The 24,799-nt window shown below is 49.5% G+C and overlaps 1 protein-coding gene across 1 annotated transcript in view; it reads right to left on the reverse strand.

Moving 5' to 3' along the window:
• Nucleotides 1-762: 762 nt before the first annotated feature.
• Nucleotides 763-24,799, reverse strand: part of SREBF2 (sterol regulatory element binding transcription factor 2) — a 29,492-nt gene continuing 5,455 nt past the window's right edge. Inside the window, exons 3-19 of the mRNA XM_054167651.1 lie at nt 23,979-24,160; nt 22,727-22,867; nt 20,809-21,030; nt 19,232-19,346; nt 18,880-19,061; nt 17,931-18,123; nt 15,749-15,930; nt 14,313-14,586; nt 12,318-12,487; nt 11,934-12,102; nt 11,260-11,383; nt 9,402-9,511; nt 7,474-7,606; nt 6,750-6,918; nt 5,344-5,529; nt 4,336-4,447; nt 763-3,231 (exon numbers count right to left, since the gene is read on the reverse strand). Of these exons, the coding sequence (XP_054023626.1) occupies nt 3,011-3,231; nt 4,336-4,447; nt 5,344-5,529; nt 6,750-6,918; nt 7,474-7,606; nt 9,402-9,511; nt 11,260-11,383; nt 11,934-12,102; nt 12,318-12,487; nt 14,313-14,586; nt 15,749-15,930; nt 17,931-18,123; nt 18,880-19,061; nt 19,232-19,346; nt 20,809-21,030; nt 22,727-22,867; nt 23,979-24,160 (2,885 nt within the window). The 3' untranslated portion in view covers nt 763-3,010. The remainder of the gene's footprint in view (nt 3,232-4,335; nt 4,448-5,343; nt 5,530-6,749; nt 6,919-7,473; nt 7,607-9,401; nt 9,512-11,259; nt 11,384-11,933; nt 12,103-12,317; nt 12,488-14,312; nt 14,587-15,748; nt 15,931-17,930; nt 18,124-18,879; nt 19,062-19,231; nt 19,347-20,808; nt 21,031-22,726; nt 22,868-23,978; nt 24,161-24,799) is intronic.

Genomic DNA, 24,799 nt, shown 5'->3' on the forward strand with positions numbered 1-24,799 from the left:
AAAGAGATGGAGCGAAAGGACATTGTTCCAAGCAAGGTCAGGTAAAAGCTTTCCTCCCACATAGATGCTCTAATATTACAGGCTTCTGGCCTACCTCTACCTTGCCTGGCTCAGCCTCTGGGGTTGCTTCCAAAGGAGCAGAGACACATCACACTTGCTCCACCAAGGGCCCAAGCCATACATTTTCCAGGTTATCTGGACAAAGAACTAACAGCTTGAGGTGCTGGTGTGCTTGGCTGTAAGGATGTTTCAGGCTGATCTATGCTTAAGAGTAGCTCTCGGTGGGATGAAGAGGACTAAGAGAAAGAGGGCAGACGGGAGGTGGTGGTAATGTTCACCTTTATTAGGTAACAGATGCTCAGGAGCCCTGGAACAGGGTTTTCAGACAGCAGATATGTTCCCTGGGGAACCTCCCCACCACCAGCTGCACCTCATTTCACAAAGCATCCCTACTCCAAACTCCATGTGGATAAATATACTTTCTCCTCACAATCCACAACTCGATTACCTCCCACCCGCAAACACAAGAGGTTACAGTACAAACACACACATATAAAAAAGTTGTAGGGACAGATGGGCAGCAAAATTAATAAAACAGTATAGAAAAAACAGGGCAAAGATCCTCTGCCCTGGAGGGGAGGGAAGCATCAGCAGTGCTAGGACCCTCTGTGGATCATGCCACTAGCTACCAGGGTTTCAGACGAGCAGCCTCCCACCCCCAGCCCAGCCAGTACCCCCTGCAGGTCATCCCCCATGTAACTGACTTAATGAAGCCTCAGCACCTCCCTGTTCCAAAAAATCCCACTTCCTCTTTTACTAAAGCACAAAAGTTCCCACCTGTTGGGACACTGATCTGAGGAAATGCAAAATAAGGTGGAGGTTCCCACAGGTAAGGAGTTTCTGCATTGTGGGAAAAGCCCACGACTGGGAAGACAGCATGAAAGCCGCTTACGAGGAGACCAAAAAATAGGAGGATGTGATCCACCCCCAAAGCCAGGATCACTGATAAGCCAGGAAGCTTCCCATGGGCAACTGAAACCCACCCAGACCCCAGAACTGTTCTGCACACACAGGATACCTGCTCAAAACAGTGGCTGCCAGCAGAGCATCCCCTACACTGATCAAAGGCTCAAAAAAGCAACCTCTCACCCGCAATGGGATGAGCTCCCCGCTGACTGCTGACACTGGGAAGAAGGGAGCCCCTGCCTACCAGCAGTGAAAAGCACAAGCTGCTGGCCATTGCAGCTGGGTGCCCACCAATTATTCCCCAAACAAAGTGGGGTGGGGAGGGAAGTGTCTTCTGGTCCCCATGCTCTTGTTCACAGCTGTAGCTCAGGATCACTGGTCACAGGCTTTGCAGGGAGACTGGTTTCTCCTGGCCCCAGTTTCCATCCTGTTGAAGCCAGCTAACTCCAGGACTAGCATTACTTGTGTTCAATTTTTGCAGCAAAACAAACCCCCACCCAGATGCTACGACTTCATACAAAGGGAGACAAACCCCCCCCCCTATCTTTTTACCCTCATTCTGTATGGAGCTCAAGCTCTCACACCCCTCTGCAAAAGCTGAATATAGGCAAAAGGTTCTTGCAAAACATCCCAAGTTCTGATTTTGCAGGAGTCACTGGGCTGTACAGGCCTGACTGGGGCAGGATAGGACTGGGCTGCTGCCTGCATCCAACTGCTTCTAGCTGCTGACACTGAACACACACCAGCTACGCACAAGGAGAAAGCAATGTCTCCCTGACCTGCCAAAGGTTGGTTTCTACATTTGCACAGGTGAGAGGGCAACCACTTAGCACTATCTTTGGAGAGATGCAATAGGAGGGGCAGAGAGAAAGAGGGCAACCCGTTCCTTCCCTGTCCCCAATCCGCCTCCCCCTCTTGGAAAGTCACAAGCAACTCAACACCTGCAGGTCAAACTGCTCTGAATAGCAATGTAAGAGAGCTGGAGACTCACACCCTGAACCAGTGCCTCCCAGTCCCTGCAGGAGCTGTTGAGCAGTTGGGGGAAGTGAAGGAAAAAAAAAACCACCTGAAGACAAGTTTTAGGACTTGAAGTTGACTAAAATTAAGGAAGGGGGGAAAAAAAAAAGTTTCTAAAAATGTTTTCTGCATCAATCAGAAGGCACCAGAGAAGCATCCACCCTTCATGCTGAGTGCAGAGCACCAGATAACCAGGAATGCCTCAGCCTTCTACGAGGCTCTGCTTGCTGTTAGGCTGCCACAATTCGGTCCTCTGCAAAGAAAAAACAACCCACCGGATGCAGCCATCACAGGAAGGAGATGGATGAAATGGAGAGGAAGGGAAATTTGCTGCATCATTCCCTACATTTCTGTAAAGCCACAAACACTCCTATAAAAAAAATCCTGTATAAAAACCGTAGAGAAATTTGCTGGGCAGTACTGGCCCCAAGCGATACTCCCAGAGCACCTCTGCGAGTTGGGTCTGAAGGGCTTCGGTTTACTGACAAGCAGTGCAAGGAAAGGGAAGCTGATGCCTCCCTTCCTCAGGAACAGCCTCAGATCTCAGCAGCCCCATGAGGCAAGGCTTGAGCAGATCCTCTGCCCTCCCCAAAAGTTCCTCTGGCACAGAGGAAGGGAACAAGGTGCCCCTGAGGACAGACACAGGATGTGTCCCTTCTCCGTGCCTCGGGCTTGCAGGTTTCTCCTGCCAGCAGGGACGGGGGCTCCAGGTCAGGGCAGCACTTCCCAACAGTCCCAGGCACGGTCACAAACCCCACAACGAGACAGAGATCTGCTGCAGCGCCTGAGAACAAGCAAGGGGACTAATAAAGCTAGACCTGGGGCAAGGTTAAAAACAGAACCAAACCAAACCCAACCCCTCCCTCTCCCTCCCCATCATGATCCCACCAGCACAACCCTAGCCTAGCACTTTTTTTTTTTCTTTTTTCTCTTTTTTTTTCCTCCTCATTTTTTTTAAGCTCCAGAAGGGAAGTCCAGGCTGACAGGTGACCAGGCTGTCTTTGCACAGGGCGACCCCACGCCAGGGTTAGGAGGCAGCGATGGCTGTGCCCCCACTCAGCTTGACGATCATCTGCTGGCAGTCATTGCAGGAGCGTTTGTCCCCCACCTTCTCCAGGGTGCGGGCAGCCTCAGCCAGCAGCACTGCTCGCTGGCCCGGGGAGGAGAGGAAGGAGAGGGGGAGGTGGCGGCAGGCGAGCAGGATGGCTGTGGCTCGCTCCCTCTGGCCCGGCAGCGTGTCCAGTTCCCCTGCGCACAGAGAGCAGACAGACAGCTCAGCATCGAGATACCACCTGCAGGACAAAACCTGCCACGATGCAGGTGCCTTGACTGGCACCAGTCAGCACAGGCATCTCTGCCTGGCATCCCCCAGCTATGCCCAGAGCTGGGGCTGCCCTGTAGACCCCCAAGCAGGTCCTTTGGGCTGGCAGATGGGAAGAGTCCGAGAGAGATTAAGGCAGGGAGTGGCAATCCTGTCTTCTTTACAGAGACAGTTCCTTTCACTTCACTTCCTAAAGACTGGGTGAGGCACTTAGTGCCATGGTCTAGCTGATTAGTTAGGGTTGGGTGATCGGTTGGACTGGATGATCTGGGAGGTCTCTTCCAACCTGGTTGATGCTGTGTGTTCTATGTGAAGGGAATGATGAACCCTAGGAATGCTGCCATTCACATCTGTCCATTTTCTTAAAACCCCACAGGAGACAGCATCATGTTTTTTGGTTCTCCCATTTAGGGGTTGGAAGGGATCTCTGGAGATCATCCAGTCCAACCCTCTTGCTAATCCAGACAGACCTAGATCAGGTTTCACAGGAACATGTCCAGATAGGTTTTGAAAGTCTCCAGAGAAGGAGACTCCACAACCTCTCCAGGCAGCCTGTTCCAGTGCTCTGGTACCCTCAAAATGCTTTTTTTCCTTATGTTTATGTTGAACCTTTTGTGTTCCAGCTTGAAGCCACTGTCCCATGTCCATGGGAGACAGTGTCAAAAGCCTTGCTGAAGCTGAAGTTGTCTCATCCACTGCTCTCCCCTCATCTACCCAGCTGGTCACAATATCCTGGATTCTGCTTTTGCATCGACTGCCCTGAACTCCAGCCTGCCAAGTATTGTGCATGCATGGCTGCACAAAGGCAGATGTTTTCCAGCCTCTTCCCCAATGCCTCTGGCCCAGGGCTGGCAGCTCACGTACAGAGTGTGGCAGAGCGTTGCTGTGAGCCATAGGCTGACAGGAGCTCCTTTCCCTGAGCCTCACACACGGAAGATGCTGCAGGTGGCAGCCACGCTCCCCAACTCCGCCTGAGCTCTGTCCCCTCCAAGCTTCACAGGCAGTGGGTGACTGCCTGGGCCCTGACCCACCTTGCTTATTGCTCTGTGGTGTGCGTCGCCTCAGGCTGTGCTCCAGCAGCTGGTGGGTGCGAGTAGGGCTGGCACCTGCCATCAGGCGCACCGTGGCCTCGTGGAGGAAGACCTAGAAGGGAGGGCAGGATGGGGGTGAGAGGCAGGCTGGCACAGGGGTGATGCTGCAACTGAACTCACGTCATCCCTCAGCCACCACATCTCACAAGCAGAGCACTGACACCTTGACAACAACAGAGACCCACTCCCTCCCTCATCCCTCATCTGCCCACCTGGGGAATTTGCAGGTCAGGGCAACTGTGAGGAGGGGAAGGAAGGTAAAAAAAAAGTCTTTCAACATGTAACTGTGAGTGGCCTGGAAAAGAGGAGGAACAAAAGCAGAGAACAGGGCAGAAAATTGGGAGAGCGAATCCTGGTACTGTGGCCCAGGCTGGCATCTCACCCCAGGCTGCTACTGCAGCACTCTGATAAGAGCATCAAACTCTGAAACCCAGAGTTTGGACAATACTAGGACAAACCTTTTCTCCAGGCATTGGACTACACTTCCTCTACAGAGGCTCAACACTACATAGACTAAACAGAACAGAATGGGGGGGGGGGGGAAAAAAACAGAGAGTCACCTGGGGCTCTAGAGATACAGCATGCACCTGATTCTCCAGAGCCAACATGGCCAAGGAAGCCTCCTTCCACACTTCCTGAAGGGACTGACCCAGTCTGAAGCCAAATTAAGGGACAAGATGCCATTGTATTGCTTGGCAACACAGCCATGCTGATGGCTTTCTAGGAAGAAACTAAGGTGGATGCCTTCTCAGGTGCACCAGACTCCTATGTGAACCCCTTTATCATCCACCAAGAGAAACTATGGAGGCTGCTCACGGCAGACCATCCCACCCTAGGCATCCAAACCACTCAAACCAATGAATGCCCTAAACTTCCAAGGACTGCAGCTTCCCCCCCACCCCCAACACAAAGGGCTGTGGGTAAGCTGGAGGCAGAGGAGGCCCTTACCTTGCGATAGGCAGGCCTGAAGCCGTGGGCCAGCTTGCGCAGGCTGCCCAGGTCCCGCTGGAAACCTGTCAGCTCGGGGGCTGAGGCGTGGTAGGTCTCACCCAGAGCCTGGCTGGCGTTCGCCTGCTTCTGCCACAGGCTGGTGCGGAGAGAGAGCAGCAAGTCACAGGCCAGCAGCTGGATCATCTGCAAGAGCCAGGGGGCCCGGGCACACATGCTCATTAACACAACCCATCAGGTGAGCAGCAGGTCATTTGCTACCAACACAGCCCGTGGGAGGGCATCTGCACCACCTCCTGCCCACCCCGAAGGGTTCCGCAGCCCTCCCAGCTGAGTTGTGCCCCACCAGATGCACCGAAGGGAGTACAACTTTGCTTTTTGCTCAAGTGGTATCTCTGGGGCTTGGCACCAAGAGGTCCAGCCTAAGGAACAAGCACCTGAGAAATAGTTGTTCCCTCCAGGAGAGCCAACACCTCCACAAAGCTGGCCCAAACCCCACCGCTGACAAGATATGCCCAAGGGGGTATTGGAGCAGCAATGCCCCATCCTTCTGCAGAGGCTCTCCTGCCCAAATGGTGATACCAACTAGTGGCAAACAGCAAAGAGACAGCCTTGCTACCTGCAGAGCCAAAAAAAACAAGAAGTAGTCTTGACACAGCCCTCAGTGGCTGCCCAAATCCCTTCTCCCCATCTGCTGAGGCCCCTGTGCATTGCTCCCTGTCCTTGTTGCTCTTTGAGGACTCTACCTGTGCTGCTGAAGTGGTGAGTGCCTCTGTACTGCACTGCAGAAACATTGCACAGTTACTGCCACAACATGCAATGCAACTACAATGCACTACAGCTGCCACCCAGGAGAGACAGAAGGGACCAGAACTGTGTCCCATATGCCATGAAGGGAAGCTCCAGCTTTAGGTAAACCTGGAAAGAGGAGAAACAAGCCCCACACAAACTCAGGAATAGCATGGCACAGTCCCACTTTCGCAGAGGAAGGTTTGCACACTTTAGGAGTGCTGCCTGCAACAGAGCAGGCTCGACTTGATGAGGTCCTGCTTTACAGGTGTAGGCAACTCCATTTGGAGGACAGAGATGGATGGCTTTCTGTGGGCAAAATTCAAAGTCGTTAAAGCACCACCAGAAAGGGATGACAGCTACTGGCAGGAGAAAGAGTTCAGCTCTCTGAGACCATGCCAGGGAAACAATGTACTTGCAGATCCACTCCTCCACACAGCAGAGGAAGAAAGATGTCAAATGCCCTCTCCAAGAAATTAAAGAAATTCCCCCTCTACTCCTGTAAGACACAGGATAGATGGAGAATGCAGACACAACAGGGAACTGATACACCCCAAGCAAGACCAGCCCAACAATCAAGACAGACCATGGATTAACCCAGGGCTTAGAGCTCTTACGTTGTTGAGGACGGTGCTGGAGACACCGCTGCTCATGTTGAGGCTGTTCCATAAGTGACTGCTGGCCCTCTCACAGTGACCCAGGGAGCTCTGCTGTCCATCTGCCTTCCCAGACAGTGAGGCCTGCATGGCTTTACAGACGTAGAAGGTGGCTTTCACCAGGGCATTCCTGAAAGAGAAAGGGAGCACTGCTTGCAAGCAGTACCATGTTATGCTGCCACAGGGCAGCCCCAGGAGCCGAGCTTGATCAAGCAGCAACTAGCATCAGCTTTCACCCTCCTACCTTCAAGGGCAGAGATATCATCATCTCTTAGACTGAAAAAAGATGACAGTCACCTACACAGACTAAAAGGAAACTGGCAAAGACACTTTCATGCAAAAAAGCCAAGATGGTGACACCAGCCTTTCCAGCAGCACATGAGTTTTGTTGCTTGCCTTTGGAAGGCAGGAGGCTGTGTAATTAGAACAAAGCTAGAAGACATCTCTCAAGAAGCAATTCTGACACTTTCAGTGCACTTCTAGTTCTAGTATCAGCCTACAAGCCTCGACCTACACATGAGCTGCTGAGCACGTCCACACTTGTCACGTTCTTCTGGCCCAGAGCACAGGAGGCGTGCAACTGCAGAGCGAGGCAGGGGTAGCCCTACACGATAGCATTAGGGGAAGAGCTCCCCCTGCTCAGAAGGGGCAGAGGTTTGGAAGCTGAAGGAGGGGGCCTACGCACTCTGATGTCTCCAGGGTCTTTGGCATGCGCTCCACGTCCGCAAAGTGTGACCTGACAGCCGCATCGTCCCCGCGCAGCCAGCCGATTGCCATCGCCACCGCTGCCGACCACCACCGGCACACCACGTCGGGGCCTGCGGAACAGAACCACAGCAGGGCTTGGGTTGGACAGGACCCTGAATATCATCTGCCGTGGGCAGGGACACCTTCCACAAGAGCAGGCTGCTCAACCTGTCCTTGAGCACTTCCAGGCAGAGGGGATCCACAATTACTCTGGGCAATCTGTTCTAGTGCCTCACCACCCTCACTGTAAAACAAAATTATTCCTAATATCTACTCTAAATCTACTTTCTTGTGGTTTGAAAACATTACCCCTTGTCCTGTCACTACACTCCCTGATAAAAGAGTCCCTTCTCTATCTTTCCTGTAGGCCCCCTTTAAGCACTGGAAGGCTGCTGTAAGGTGTCCCCAGAGTCTCCTCTTCTCCAGGCTGAACAACTCCAAATCTCTCAGCCTGTCCTCATAGGGAAGGTGTTCAGCTCCCTGATCATCTTCACAGCCCTCCTCTGGACTCACTCAAGCAGGTTCCTGTCTTTTTTCAAGCTGGAGGGACCTAGAGCTGAACACTGTACTCCCAAATGCAAATCATAGGCTGCAGCCCAGGAGAGGATACCTGGCTCCACCCTGCTCATCAAAGCGGGCAGGTATCACCTATCCTTGCCAGTGCCTTCTGCTGAGATCAATGCTAATGATCCCAAACTGATCCCACAGGAATGCAGCCATCCAGGCAAACACTGAAATGTGTATGCAGGAATACAAAAGAACTTGGCAGCAGGCAAACACCTTGCACCTGACTGCAAGCAGAGTTTTGTATACTCTTGTCAACAAGAGTTTAGTCTATCTACTTGTCTAGAAAATCTGTTAACTTTCTCCCCAACAAGGATCTCCACTCACCACTCCAAAATAACAATTCCACTTGTGTATACTGTGCCTTGGCACTTGTCACCATCAAGCCAGCAAATCAGGTTCCCTAATTAACTTTCTCTATTATTTAACAGCCCCTTCAAAACTTCCCAAAGCCTACCTAGAGCCAAAGCACATCTGCTGTGCTACTCTGTCCTGCTTTTAAATGTCATGACACCATTGATCCAAGTATAGACTTCCCTTTATACCAAAAAACAATCCCTAGAAGAAGAAATACCTCATCTTCCTTCCCTGATTGCTCTATACATTTTAGGTACAGCACAGTTAGTCTGTGCCTAAAGCTCCAGCAGCATCCAGAGACGCCAGGTGCTGTCTGTACTAACACCAAGCATGATGAATACTCCAGCAGTCTGCTACCACCCAAGCCCAGATGAGCTCACAGCTCAGAGGGAGTCTACAGCTCTCACTGTCCTGCTAAATATACATGAAAGGACCAAACCAAGCACCTCACCAAGCACCTCCCAGTACATGCCCAGAGCTTGCCAACAGCAGGGACTGCAGATCTCTGGGGACTGAGGAATATACAGGACAGCTGCTGTGGAAGTGAGGTCAACCTGTATTTGGTCCAATAGGTAATTAAGTGGAAAACTAAACCACCTTGTACCTCAGCTGCAACACTGCTAGGCTTGTTTACATTCTTTATCCTTCCCTCACAATTTGCAGTGTCAGGAGCAAGCTCTCAGGTGAGGGCACAAGGCTCAGCTTGGAACGTGCCCAGCAATGCAAACAACAGCAGCCCCACCCGAGCACTCAACATGATGACACAGTCAGTTTGGAGCCTTCCCAGCTACAGTCTGAGCCACTGTACCACACCACGGTGTGCTGCTGTTCAGCAATCAAGTCCTGCTCCAGGGACTGTGCTTCTGGCCTGGAGCTGGAGAAGTTGTGCTACGTTATCAGCAATAGCTCCTGCTACTGGGAGAGCTTTTGTTCTGCCAGACTTACCCAGGGCAGACTTGAGTACAGAACTGCTGGCAAAGGGTGGGGCTCCACTTCCCATTGAGTCCAAGAAAGAGTTGAGCAATTTCAGGTACTCCATGGCACTGGAGAACTCGCTGAAACAAGAAGCAAGGCAGACCTTTGCTACAGTGCCAAACAGGAGGTACCAAAGCCTGAAGGCATCTCTCAGCAGTCACAAGGCATTTTCATACTAGGTTTAAAACTGTCACACTTGCAGAAAGCTCAAACTTCACAAGGCACACAGCACTGCTGGACTGAAGAGAGCACCCTGAGAGTGGAAGTGCACAGACATGCTCAGGGAGAAACTGCCTTGCATCTTCCCCTGCAAGATGACCAGCACAGACCTAGAGTCAACCCCAAGAGCCTCACCTCAGCTACAGAGATACTGGACATGACATATTGCAAGTTGATTACAGGCTCCTTTTTAATCACTACCTTCAAAAGAAGTTGAACTACACTTCTGTGGGTGACTCTTTGCATATATGCAAACATGCACAAATGCAAATGACGACACATTCACAGCATTGGTCAGAGGAAGGAGCACATGCAGCAATGATCTCATTTCCTGGAACATGCTACAGCAGATCTTGAGCTCCTACCCCTGGAGGAGGACAAAAAGCCTTGCTGCATTACTAAAGCTAGACCTTCCTACATGGTGTCGGGACTCCCAGGACTGTATTGACAATCCACCTCACTCACAAAAGTCCTGACACCTTCTCTCATCATCAACAGCAGCACCTAATTGCAAGCATTTGTATTGTGCAAGCAATTAGACCCAAGTGCTGCTCATTTCTCTGCAACAGTGCTAGAAGACAGATGTGAGACTGGGGAGAAAAAAAAATAGCTAAGCATGCAATATTTCCCTTATACAGATAGGGAAACTGGGATGTCTTCCCATTTGAGGCTTTTACCCACAATTTTGGGGACAGGATCCTTGCCTAGCTTCTCACAGATTTCTGCAGCATTTGCTTGCCATCAGCATATCTGGAGATTAGCTAGAAACTGTGCAGAGTCACTGGTAAAGGCTGGGACTCTGCTTCCCATGGAGTCTACAAAAGACCTGGGCACAGCTCAGTAAAAAAGAAGCTGCTCTGATTTCAACCTATGGGCCCCTTTCATTTGGTCACAGAGCTTAGAGACTGCCAGTTTTGGCCAACATCACCACTCACGCTCTTGCCACATGTCAGTTTGATTTTTCACTGCTGGTAAATGTGGCACTTCAGTTAGCAGAATAATCCTAACACATGAGGTAGTGAGCTGGTGGGGGTCACTATCCAAGCTGCCAGACCTTCACACTCTTCGAGCCCTGGATATCTGCTCTGGTCTATAGAAGTGGCTGGGGCACATTAACTGAAGTGCTCCTGAACACTAAACTTTTTGTCAGCAGAGACAGCACAATCCATCCAGTTCAGGAATTAACCAGTGTTATAGAATAGAAAAGAATAGAATAGACCAGACCAGAACAGACCAGGTTGGAGGAGACCTTCAAGATCATCGAGTCCAACCCATCACCACCTAATCAACTAAACCATGCAGCCAAGCACTCCATCAAGTCTCCTCCTAAACGCCTCCAATGATGGCAACTCCACCACCTCCCTGGGTGCCAGCCAACACCAGAAATCCTTACTGTACCTGGCTGCACTTTTGGCTTCAGAGTGTTTAACAGGAAGAGGCAGAGCTCACTGTCTATGAAGCTGTGGTGGTCACATTGACATTATCCTTTCAAGTCTTCAACAAGGACTAACCACGCAGTTTGCCCCTGAGCATATGGTCAATGGTTAGGAGCTCTGCCTCAGAGCCTGCAGCTGCAGCCAGCAGCCCCCAGCACAGGACATAAACTTACCATGGCTCCTCCTCCTCCTCTTGTCCTGCTACTTCTTTCCTAGTCTGAGGCTTCACAAGTGAATCCACCGCTCGCTCTAGCAGGTTCTCACAAAACGCCTGATGAACTTGTGCAATAGGATCAGCTAGAGAGGAAGAAGAAACCAAAATGTTTCACTTGAATATAGTGATAGCCACCTCCTGACACAATCAAAAAGAAGAAACAAACTGTTGGAGAGGGAAATTCTTGAGGAATTAATCTAAAGACTAAGTTTTATGGCTCTTTTTAAACCCTTTGATCCATTTATAAAGCCGCAGCCCTCGGCCAAACACCTCTGTGTCGCTGCAGCCAAAGGGCAATGGCACACAGCCAGGTTCCTGGCACACAGCAAGACAGGGATGGCATTTCTCTGCAGAGAATCAACTTTAGTCACCCCAAAGCCACCTTCCAGACATTCAGGGCCATACCCAGGATGTGTTTCAGCATGTAGACAGGAATGAGGTGACACGGTACAACATACAAAGAGAAGAGAGCCAGCAGGCTCGAGGAGAGGCCTCTCAGCTCCACAACCCCTCCTGCCCACCAAGACCACAAGCAGGGTGGACATACAAGAACAGAGTCTCCACCAGAAGTGCAGGGACTGCTAGGCTCAAAGTGCTGGGAGGCCTCACACTGAGGACACAAGTGGCTCTCACCAGGGTTTCTCTGGGTGCAGTACAGGCTCTCCTTTGCAGCAGACTTCACTGTCCAGCTTCGCTCCACAAAAAACTTCTGCCCCAGGGGGTGACACAGCCAGCGCAATGAGTCAGGGATGGCACTCCGCTCCGAGCTGCACAGGCTTTGAGCCTGGCTCAGGAAGTAGCTCTGGGGAAAGGAGAGGCTAAGACTGAGAACAGCATCCAGGGAAAGCGACACACCACAGGGGACAAAGGTCCCGTCGTAATTACAGCTCGTATCATAATTGCAGGACATACTGTAATTGCAGTGCCAGCAGATGCCCTGAGCTATGGCAATGCCAGCTTGCAGGCCTCTCTAGAGCTCTGCCTGGAGGTGTGATGGAAGAGGAAGCAACAACTCACTGCCAAGAAGCCAAGTTTGCCTCCACAGCGGGTTTTCAAGCCGACTGCAGCTGTCAGGTGGATTTCTGCCATTGTGCTGGGTGGGATCTTTTCTTCTGCACACTCAGCCAGATTCACAGCACACAGGGCCATGTGCAAGCCCGAGTAAGCTGAGCTGGAGGGAAGTTTACCTGCACCAAGAGAGAAAGGAACAATGTTCACTTTTAATGCCGTAGCACCAGTTACTAAATGCTATGGTGACTTTGCAGGGCTACTACCCTAAAGAGATCATGAGAGCCTACTTTCTGTTCAGGCAACAGAACAACTGCAACCAAGTCTTTCCTTCACAGATATCAAAGTTAGTAGCCACAGCTTCGCTTCTCTGAGACAGCCCTGAACAGCTAAATCAGTTGTGATAAACAAGCTTGTGGTGACAGGGCAAGGGGGAATGGACTGTAGCTGGAGGAGGGTAGATTCAGACTGGGTATTAGGAAGAAATTCTTCACAGTGAGGGTGGTGGGAAACCGAAACAGGTTTCCCTGGGAGGCTGTGGGTCCCTGCCTCCCCAAGAGGTGTTCAAGGCCAGGTTGGACAAGGCCTTGAGCAACCTGGTGGAAAGTGTCCCATGACCACGTCAGTGGGGCTGGAACTAGGTGATCTTTTAAGGTCCCTTCCAACCCACACCGTTCTATGATTTTATGGAAAGTCATCAGCAAATTCTGCCTTGCTCTATTCATCGCTGCGTTAAAACTGAAGCCCTCTGCAGTCCACACCTGGACCCACACAGATGTTAAGGACAACTCCTTCTCCCTGGTGGCACGGCTGCAATTCACACAGCATGATTAGGCAGAAGGAAGTTCAGCTTGGATTTCTGATGTGCTGGGAAGCCTATTAACATTGCAAATTGGTTTGCCAAGGAAACGGCAAAAACAGCCATTCACGAGGAACGTTCAAGCACTTCCTCAGAACATGTGCACATGCACAAGTTTTCAAAGCACATCAACACCAACTGGCAATCTGCACTCTACACAGCTTGGGAAAAAAAAATATTTCCAAGCAATTAACCCCAGCCCCTGCCTCCACATCACATTCCCCAAGCAATAAGGATGACACAAGCCTTTAACAGCAGCAAGGAGTGAATGGACTCAATCAGCTGCTGCTTGGGGAAGGCTCTCAGTCACACCTGCAGACTCAAGAACATGCAACTTTTGCCAGGTTACACCCATCCTTGGAAGGGGGCTGAAAAGAACCCAGCCCCCAGGGTGGACAAAAGAAACCTGATCCAGGTAGGCAGAGAGAGGGATTTGGTTTTCCCCCTTCCAGGAAGAGGGGGTCCATTCCACTCCCCCTTCCCATCCAGCAAGCCTATTTAAAGGGGGCCATTTTTTGGTTCACTCTTTCCCCCTGCCTCCCCTGCTCGACAGAAGGGTCCCTGCTGCTCCTGCTTCCTGAGTCACCACGTGGCTTGCCTCCATGCTGCATCTGCACTTCTAAAGAACCGAATCCATTTCCATCAAGGGAATCCAATGCCAGCTGGGCCTGGTTTTGTGTGTTTTCCCATTTACCCTTTTCCTTATACCTTTGCAACTTTCCCTGTTACTCAAATGCTATATATATTTTGTTAAAAATTACCTTTTTACTTCCAAACTGATTGCAGACCATTTCTTCCATGATTTTACCTCTCCTTTCTCCTGCCTAATTTGCTTTCACCCTACCAGGAAAAAAGGGATAGGGGGAGGAAACCTAAATCTGTTCCTTTTGGACTCATGGAACAGCTTTAAACCACAACACAGCTCAAGTCACTGCTGTTGCTTCAGTTGTTCTTACAGAGCTCCTATATTGCATGAACCTGTTGTGTTTCAGCAAGTAGCTCCTGAAATGTGTCAGGCTGATATTCAACAGCAGCCATCCCAGAGGAGGGAGGCCATCGTGCTCTCCCTGTATCCCCCAGGATCAGCTCTGAGCCTCCTCATTCAGCAAAAACAAAGACAGCAGATCTGCCACCCCTGCTCCTACCTGTTATGTGGAGCTGATGGAGCTTGTGGTAGGCTAGAGCCGCATCCCGAGCGCTGGTCTTGGCCTCGTCCTCGAAGCCTGCGTTGGCCTCCCTTGCCCGCCACTGAGGGGAGGTCCTCTTCAGCAGCCACCGCACCAGCGCCAGCTTCTGCAGGCTGTAGCGGATCACGTTCCAGGACAGGCTGCAGGCCAGGTCCAGGCGGGAGGCCGGCAGCGCTCGGCCCAGCACCGACAGGCAGGTCTGCAGGTTTGACGCAGCTGCGGCAAAATCCCCCTGCAAGCACCACCACGGAAGGGTCAGCAACCAGCAGCACCGTCACAGAGGCACTTGGGGACCTCCTCAGCATTGGGAGAAAGACAAACTTGATGTGCAAACTAGGACAAAACATTTAGCTGAGGGAAGTCAACACAGTCCTTCCTGGGAAGCATGAGGACAATTCATAGCAGCTCCATCTGGCCCTATAGGTCTTTCCACACGTGGCTCTGGTCCTGCACTGCCTGTGAGACACATCAGCACTAGGTGAAAGGAGCTTCCTGCCTTCTCAAACGTGGAAGTTCAGGGTCCCCATAACAAAAGCTAAACATTGCCTCAACCATGGAGAAGAATTCCAAGAGGATAGAGGACAGCAGGCAGAGTCACAATGCAGGCCAGATTCTGGACTAAATCCAAAACCTTGCTGCCAAACATCATTACAAGATAACAGCAGCAAGGAACAAGGACAGAAGTTAGAAGCCTCTTAAAGTGCTGATGTCTATGACTCACTAATGTAGTCTGATAGAGGACAGCAATCTGCTCAAAACAACCTAGCACCAGCTTGTCTGAAATCAGTCAGGATAATCCACTCGTGGAATATCACACTCTTGCAAGTGCCAAATCATAGTATCATAGCATTGTTAGGGTTGGAAGGGACCTCAAGGATCATGTAGCTCTAACCCTGCTGCCGTGGCCAGGGACACCTCACACTAGATCAGGTTGCTCAGAGCCACATCCAGCCTGGCCTTCAAAACCTCCAGGGATGAGGCTTCCACCACCTCCCTGGGCAACCTGTTCCAGTGTCTCACCACCCTCATGGGGAAGAATTTCTTCCTAACATCCAATTTAAATCTACCCATATCTGGTTTTGTTCCATTCCCCCTAGTCTTATAATTACCTGACACCCTAAAAAGTCTCTCCCCAGCTTTCTTTGTAGGCCCCCTTAAGATAGTGGAAGGCCATAATAAGGTCTCCTCAGAGCTTTCTCTTCTCCAGACTGAATAGCCCCAACTCCCTCAGTCTGTCTCCATAGGAGAAGAGCGCCAGCCCTCTGATCACCCTTGTGGCCCATCTCTGGACACATTCCAGCACGTCCAGATCCTTCTTGTAATAGGATTCTCACTAGGCCACACTCACCCCACTCTAGAAGATGCACTGGGAGCAAAACAAAAGCCAACTTTACCCGTGCCAAATCCAGGTCTGCTTGATTGCGGTGCCTCCAGAAGGTGACCGAGGACCTGGAGTGCAGGCGTGTCACCGGCTCCCCGTGCGCGAGGAGCTTGATGAACACGCTCAGCACAATCACTCCGTTCACAAGCCACAGGATCAGCGTGGGCATCATCCAGCCAAACCAGCCACCCGCATCTGCGGGGGGCATCCCAAAAGGGAAGGTACAAAGTTAATCCAGACCCCAAAAGGCTAGCAACAGGATGAACGCAGACCCAGAAGGATCGCAGCATTATTGAGGCTGGAAAAGACTTCCGAGACCATCACGTCCAGCCTATGTCCTAACACCACCACATCAGCTAAACCATGACACCAAGTGTCACATCCAATCTTCTTAAAGACCTCCAGTGATGGTGACTCCACCACCTCCCTGGGCAGTCCGTTCCAGTGCCTAATCCCTTTCTGTGAGGAAGTGCTTCCTAATATCTAACCTAAACCTCCCCTGGCACAGCCTCAGGCCATGCTCTTGTCCTGTCACAGGTTGCCTGGGAGAAGAGCCTGACTACAACTTCCTTTTAGGTAGTTGTAGAGAGTGATAAGGTCCCCCCGCGAGTCTCCTCTTCTCCAGGCTGAACACCCCCAGCTCCCTCAGCCTCTCCTCATATGACTTTCCTTCCAGCCCCCTCACCAGTCTGGTTGCTCTCTTCTGAACCTGCTCCAGCACCTCAAGATCCTTCCTGAAGTGAGGGGCCCAGAGCTGCACACAGTTCTCAGGGTGAAGCCTCACCAGTGCCAAGCAGGGGGGCAGGTGCCTTGCTACGCTTGCCACCTGTGCTATCAACTTCTGCAAAGACTGCATTCTGGTGAGGAAGCATCTTTGTAGAGTCATAGAATGGTCTGGGTTGGAAAGGACCTCCAAAGGTCATCTAGTCCAACTCCCTCTGCAGTCAGCAGGGACATCCTCAACTAGATCAGGTTGCCCAGAGCCCTGTTGAGCCTCATCTTCAGTATCTCCAGGGATGGAGCCTCAACTACCTCCCTGGGCAACCTGTTCCAGTGTTCCACTACCCTCATGGTAAAGAACTTCTTCCTACATCAAATCTAAATCTATTCTTCTCTACTTTGAAGCCATTGCCTCTCATCCTGTTACTACAGGCCTTTGTAAACAGTCTCTCTCCATGCTTCCTGTAAGGCCCTCTTCAGGTACTGGAAGGCTGCTCTAAGGTCTCCCTGGAGCCTTCTTCATGCTGAACACCCCCAGCTCCCTCAGCCTATCTTCGTAGCAGAGGTTTTCCAACCCCCTGATGATTTTCGTGGCCCTCCTCTGGACCTGCCCCATCAGCTCTTCATCCAAACTCCAAGCCACAACATTCCCAACCAAATATAAATAGCTGTTTTACAAGACTGATTTCTAAAACCAGGGAGTCAGCACTGAATTTTCCTCAAGTACCTTGTACTTCCATTTTTATCAGGTACCCCATAAGTACTCAAATACTCCAATGTCATTTCCTAGTCTTAATTAAGTTTACAAAACAACACTGAGGAAATTTATTTACCAGCCAGGGAAATGACAGGATGCCTACAGCACATCCTGCCCTCCCCAGATGTACACTAAAGTGTTGCTGTACTCTAAACTATGAACATTATTGAATGAGCCCCTTGCAAGACCCTAACAGCAACTGTTTCTGAAGTAATGCTTCACCTATTTATTATTTACATCAAAAAATACATTAAAAAGCAAACAGAAAAGCAGTCAGTTACCTTAAAACAAACACAAAGTGACCATGCTTCAAAGAGTGGTGAGCACATGAGGATGCCCCTTAGCCTAAACTACTTTTCAAGAGTCTACCCTGAGAGTCCAGGCTGCTGGGCTTACAAATGGCTTCCCCTTCTACCTCACCACTCCAATCAATGACTGATTTTGTGCAAGAACAACTCTGGATGTGGATGTAAATGGGAACTGTGTCCAAGCACTCTCAGCTGGCTCTCCTCCCAAGCCTAGCCCTGCAGTTACTAACCCACCTCAACCACTAAATCAAGGTCATACAACTCCTTGAACACACAAACCCACCCTCACCCTACTGAATCAAACTGACAGTCCACCTTGTGACCTGCAGCTCTGACAGCTGGAGGTGGTCTTTAGGGAGACCAAGGAAGCTTGGACACCCTGTGTGGTCCAAACTGCTGTGCTTCATTACCTGACTCAATGGTCAGCACGTTCCTGCCCGAGCCGTGGCGCACCAGGCTCTCAGACTCCGGGGTTCCTCGGGCGTCCAGCAGGGAAGTCAGAGGGTTGAAGGAAAGGCAAAGGAACGTGAGAGCACAGAGGAGCATGCGAGAGCGATCCACCATACCAAGGGCCACGGGAGGAGAGTCAGGCTCATCTTTAACCTTCAAAGGCATGGAGTGAGAGAGAAGTAAGAGGAGAAAAAAAAAAAATAGACTTTTTAGCATTCTGTAGACCAAAAAAAAAAGCTTATGTCAAGAGAGAGGTAGGAAAGGAGCAGGAACGGAACACATTCTGAACTTTGCTTTTAAGATCAAGATCAGGAAGAACTGCAGTGAAGCTTTCCCTAGCTTAGCAAGATAAAGCTGAAGCATTTGAGTGCCTTTGCCTTCCTTCTGCTCCCAGTCATTTCAGTTATCATTAACCGGATTAGTGTCTTAGGCAAGGATTAACCTTTGCTGCCCTGACTCTTTTGAGGATCTCCCAGAAGACTCATGTCTGTGATAGCCACAAAAACCTGCCAGCTGAAGACAGCTAACAGCTTTCTGCTGCTGTCGTTACTTATGGTCTCATTTTTAACCACAGCTGATGTCACCATCCATTTCAAAGTTCTCTGGCTTTATTCACTGGATATATATATATACCTGGAAAGCCAGGGGCTCTTTGGGTCATGAACACACACTGTTAAGTCCACAGAGACTCTACAGGAGCTGAAGCTTAAATAGAGTTCTTCTGGAGCTACGGTATGGCTCAGATAATAACATTCAGGTAGTCAGCTCAGTCATTTAAGATAGCCATGCACTTTCTACTTGCCAAGATGTCTGCTGGTTCTGCTCTTGAGAAGTAAGAGAATTTCTGGTTTGCCCCTTACATATGCCTGAAGTAGACACCTTGAATCTGACAAGTGGAGTCACAAATACCTTTGCATCATCGAGGAGAGGGCTTCCTGGTTCCGAATCAATGGAATAGGGAGAGAAGCCAGCTTGGGATCCAGAGTCAGAGGCTGGAGGAGACATCAGCAGCACATTCTGGTTGAAGTCATCTATCTTCAGATCCACATCATTGTCAACCAGACTACTTAGGTCAATGCCCTTCAACAGCTCTGCCAAAACAAGAGTGCATTATGTCCATGGTTCTCAACCCTGCATCCTGCCAGTGCCACCGGCATAGCACTGGGCATTGTGAGTGCAATGTGCACATCCTCTGTCTCTGTCAAGGATAAAAAACTGCAGGAGGCTCCCTACATTCATGCTGACTGCCTCCCAAACTTACTGTTTTTTTGGTTAGCCAGCTTCAGAACCATGTTCTCCTGCCTCAGCTTATGGTTGGCCTGCTGCAGGTACTTAATGTAATCGATGGCTTTTCTCAGGACTCCAGACTTGTGCATCTGCAAGGGATTAAAAGTTACAGGAAATCTGTATGAAGAGTGTCAGAGCATTACTTCTGCTTGTAGGGGTGCCACAACTTTTTGCATCATGTAGTGGTAGGGGGAAAAAATAAAAGGGTGTAAAGGACCACCCAGCAGCTGCAAGGAAACTCATAGCTGGGCACGCTGTGGGTAAGGTATCCTACTTTGAATGGCACACAAGGACTGGGGTTTCTGAAAGATCTCATAAGAACAGTACTGTGGAAACAGATGAACATCCAAATTACAACAGAGTTCACATCTAGGTTTCAGCCAGAAAGAATCCTTTGGAAGTAACAAAGCCAGTGGCTCTCTTCTGGGATAGAATAAAAAGCTGGCTGTTAACCACCATTCAATTCTGAGATAAGGGTCCTCTCCTTGCCTCATTCCCTTGGCCATCCCCAAGAAAACATTTGCTTCCAGCAGCAGTTTTGCTTGTAAACACAAGTCCAGAGTGCCATGAAGCCACTGGACAGTACAGATGGTTTTAAAATGTAAGCTTCCAATTTCACCCAGCAATAGGAGGTGGCTCCACTAGAGCATATATTTGTACAGAGACCATGCAAGGTATCCAGACTGCTACTCCCTGTGAAGTGAACAGGACAACCCTGAGTATATGGTGTGAAAAAGCTTCTAATATTAGAGCAAGCAGGAGTTGTTGCAACTCAATATCTAAAGGAAACAAATTGGAAAGCTCTGTAAATCCTTGTCCCTGCTGCAGTCATACAGAGAAAAACAACTTCAATTAAGCAAGCTCTGGTTAGGCAGACTTTTAGTCTGGAGAAGAGAAGACTTAGAGGGGATTTAATAAATGTTTATCAGTATCTGAGGGCTGGGTGTCAAGAGGGAGGGGACAGGCTCTGGTCACTTGCTCCCTGTGATAGGACAAGGGGCAATAGATATAAACTACAGCACAGGAGGTTCCACCTCAACATGAGGAGGAACTTCTTTACTGTAAGGGTCACAGAGCACTGGAACAGGCTGCCCAGAGAGGTTGTGGAGTCTCCTTCTCTGGAGACTTTCAAGACCCATCTGGATGCATTCCTGTGCAACCTGTGCTAGATTCTATGGTCCTACTATGGCAGGGGGGTGGACTCAACAATCTCCGGAGGTCCCTTCCAACACCTAACATCCTGTGATCCACTTGGGTATTCCACCTAAAGAGCCTGTTTAAGTTAGGCCTAACAGAAGAACAAGGTAAAGCTTATTTTCAACAAACAGCTCAGTAGTACAGGACAACATTAAACCAACTGTTTTATAGGTGACCCTTCCTGAATACCATTAACAAACTCTCCATTGCACATGTGTCTCTCACCAGCCTGATCCCAAAACACATGTGCATACTAACAGTTGCAGGTGCCCAACTGCTTCATTTGGTAAAGCAACAAGCATCTGAGAACCAAGCATTCATGACACTACATTTGCTCTTATCCCATGTCTTTACCTTGGCATCTGTGCCCATGACAAGGTCCTTCAGCTCAATGATCTTGTCATTGATGGACGACCGGTAACGCTTTTCAATGATGTTGTGAGTTGTTCTCCTCTCTCCTTCTTTAGGTGGTTCTGGTTGCTTGACACCCCCAGGAACTTGTTTGATAGGCATCTTTTCTTGTCCCACCATCACTGGCATTGTTGTTAAAATGGTGCCATTGCTCCCAACAAGGGTCTACAAAGACCATGTGTAACAGGCATGGTTTAGATAAGGTTTATAAAAGGAAATGGGAGTATGTGCAAGAAGAATCAGAAGACATTTGTACAGCCCAGAAAAGGAGAGGCATGCCAATTTCCTGTCCTCTCCCTTAGACGGCATTATCACTGGCATAGCAGTACACACAGTCACTGTGGAGTAAGAGCATCTCTTGGTCAAGAGCATCAATACTCTTGCACCAATGCCATGCTCTGCTCATCTGCTAAACAGAGAAATGCACCAAGACTCCTCCTTGCTCCTAACAATCCTTACACCTCAAGTGTTCAAATCCACCTTTTCTGTGGACAAACAATGTCATCAAATCGGTAACAGGCAATGCTACTTTTAAACTGGTAACAATAACATTAGAAGGGACAAGGCTGTGGGAAACCAAACCTTGGCTGCAGCAATGCAGTTGGTCTGATTTCCATTAAATGGGGGAAAAAAACCCAGATCCATAAGCTCTAAAAATCCCTTAAGATTAGAAACTAAAAACTTTTCACTGGTGTGAAAAGCTCAAACTTGGACATTTAGGTGCAGGACAAACCAGCTACACCAAACTAAAGCAATATGTAACTCTGTGATAAGAGATGATGAACCTCACCAGAGGAGCTGCAGAAAGGGGCTCCTAGGACAGCTGGAATAAAGAAAGCTTAGATTGCTTCACCCAGCAAAACAAGGTTGAGAAGGGGACATGTGCTCTCTAAAGTACACAAAGGTTACACACAGCAAGAGCTGCTTCTGTCAAAAGAGAAGGAACTAGCTGTGAGCAACTTGAGGACCAATTTTGACTCTGAAATAGTCTTCTCATTGGGATATCTTAAATTACTTCAGTTTCCTTTCAAGCCACAGCTTCACAAATAAGTGGATTCATGTCCTGCACCTTTCCTTGGATGATTTCCACCAAATTCCACCGTGTTTAAAATGCTTTATGGATTGTGTCTACAGACACTACCACATAAGCCTCATCTCTGGGTGAAATTGTTACCTAAAAGCAAGCAGCTCAACTGAAGCCTTTGGCCTGGCTGCTAACAAGCACAGAAGAGTCCTATCGTGCTATGCAGAAGAAGTAAAAAGTTCACTCCACACTTGCATTTTTATCTCCCACAACAAATATTTGAACAGTGATATCTGTTCAGCATGTACAAAACTGTAAGAAATGTGTCTTTGGGGGGCAAAAGTTTCTGAGTTGATAAGAAGTAGAGGCCATGAAGCACAGCTGCCGTCTCCAACGATTGTAGCGAATCCTCACCGCAAATGCCCCCTGGAAAGTGGCTCAACGAGCTTCCACATCCAACATTCTGCTATTAGACACCCCTGAGGAGGGCAAGAAATCTCTCAGGTATTCTGAGTGGGTTAGCTTTCCATTTCAAGTATCTTCCAGAGGTTAAAAACCAAATGGAATTTTTAAGGTCCTATTCCTCTCCTTGTAATACCAGAAAAAGGTAAACAGAAACGTGCCCTTGGTCTTTGCTTACTGGCCATGGGAGGCTGCCAAACAAGTACAATCTGTGTGTTTAGCCTTGGCAGAAACAGGGCATTACTCACTCTGGATGTATCTACAGCAGCCATCAAAACCCCTCCCATTCGCAGCGCGGCAGAAGGTTAAAGCCCAAACCACTTCCTTGCGCTAAGAGGAAAGGACATCGGCGAGGAGAGAACAACCATCTGGTACCTGCAGAGCTGTGGTCTGAATGGGAGCGGTGAGTGCCGTCAGTGCTGGGTTCTGTACTGCAGCCATAACAGGATTACCATCTGTTTTCAGGGTTGTCAGCACAAGGGAGTCCGTTTTTATGATCTGAGGTTGGACCAAAACCTAGGTTGAAAAGAGGAAGGTGAAGGGGAGATGGAGGGATACATTTCTTGCCTGAGCTCAGCAGCGAGAGGTAAGTGATGACAGAACTGTAACTTAGTATCTTGGTGCATGGCAAAGGTGTTTCTTTCACCCGGTGCCTTGCATCACCTGGATGGGTTTTGTTGGCCCCTGATACAAACTCTGACCATGGGACAGTTTGGACAGTGCTGCAGGGAGGAGAGCAGGGAATCACCAGGGCTTTGGTTTTCAAATCAGTCACCAGATGTAAACAAGTATGTAAAAAAAGCACAGAGGAGATGATGGAAAAGCTCCCCTTCCCCTCTCCAATTACACCTGTAGTTAGCTCTCCACACTATCAGGTTGAGTCCAACACATCTAGGACAGCCTGCCCTGGCAACTACCTGTAGTAACTTCCTTCCCTCAAGCTCACTGGAAGCATCTGTACCATGAATATCAAGCAGATCAAACCAGCTGTAAGTTATGTTGCCATAACACAGCTTGCTCTTGTTTTGCCAAATACCTCAAGAGCTCTCAAGTACAGAGAGCACTACAGATGGCACTGTACAACTGAACCAGAGCAACCTTGCCACACTGAGTCTCCTAGCAGTAAACTTTTTCATCTAACACAAGGACACAGAATACTTTTTCACTCTTGTGTGTGTTTTAAAACAAAATCACAGGACACTGTAGCAGCAAAAAGATCAAAGAAGCCATGGCAGGAGAATCAGAAGGAAACATTCCAGTATCAGCCAGCCCATGTAAGCCATGGTGTTGATGGTGGACATGCAAAGTAGGCAAGGAAAGTTTCCAATCTGTTTGGGCTGCACCATGTTACAAAAGGTACTTCAGACCCAGTTTACTGATGCAGCTGCTTGAGTGAAAACAGCTTCTGATGTCATATCACAGCTTACAACAGGGACCCTCCTGCATGAGGCAAAACGCTTCTAGAACATGGGCTGGCTAGAATTACCTCTCACACAAAAGGCATCCTAGCCACGATGCCCAGCCCCACAAGCTTCACCACCTCCCCCATGGCAAGCCAGGAGACCAAACCAGCAAAAGCAATTTCTTCTTCTGCTGGATCCCTGCATCACTCCACATTTATACTTACTGGAACTTGCTGGACCTGTGGGGCAGCAACTGTCTGGACTGTGGCTGGTGTTAAGGTCTGGATGGTACCGTTGGCAGCCTGCGTTAGCACTCGCTGGGCCTGCACGGTCTGCACTTGCTGCTGGATGGTAACTGGTTGAACCTGGGAGGATGTCACCAAGCTCTGGACTTGAGGCTGGAGAACTGAAAATCAGAAGGGAAAATCAGGAATAGCCCAAAGACACAGGTCTCCATTCTGGAGCCTGCAAATTCTCCTAGCTTCACTCCTATTCTTCCCAGAGCTTTTGGGTAGGCAGCGTTCACCTAACATATCCCACATGGTGGGAAGCTTCCAGCTCCTTTGGTGCCTCCTGCAAGAGGACACAGCACCTAGAATTTGTATTCTAAGGCTTTTGCCTTCAAAGAGACACAGAGGAGCAGCTAAGAGAAAATAAAGCAAAACATCTTTGGTCTGATAGCACAGGACTCGTTATGCTTCAGTGACATTACACAATTCACCCAACCAGCACTTCCCCACTCCTGCTGATCTTAGGGGACTCTAAGGTCCTATTTATCACATAAAGGACCAACACCTACTGAAAAGAATCAAGACAACTCACATCCAGTCATCATTAAACATCCCTGCAGGTGTCTCTGCTCAATGCAAGTACTGCACTCAAGAGCTTGGTAGTTAAAACGTGCTTTCATTCCAGAGTGCCACATGGGACACACTGGAGCTTCAGGACTGGATCTGCCTACTGGACCCATCAGTGGGAGGACAAGGCTGCCAACAACCATTTTTAGACACACTATCCTCAAGCTTCCCAAGAGGCCACAACAGGA

This window comes from Dryobates pubescens, chromosome 15 (genome assembly GCF_014839835.1).
Source record: "Dryobates pubescens isolate bDryPub1 chromosome 15, bDryPub1.pri, whole genome shotgun sequence".
In the NCBI taxonomy this organism is placed as follows: domain Eukaryota; kingdom Metazoa; phylum Chordata; class Aves; order Piciformes; family Picidae; genus Dryobates; species Dryobates pubescens.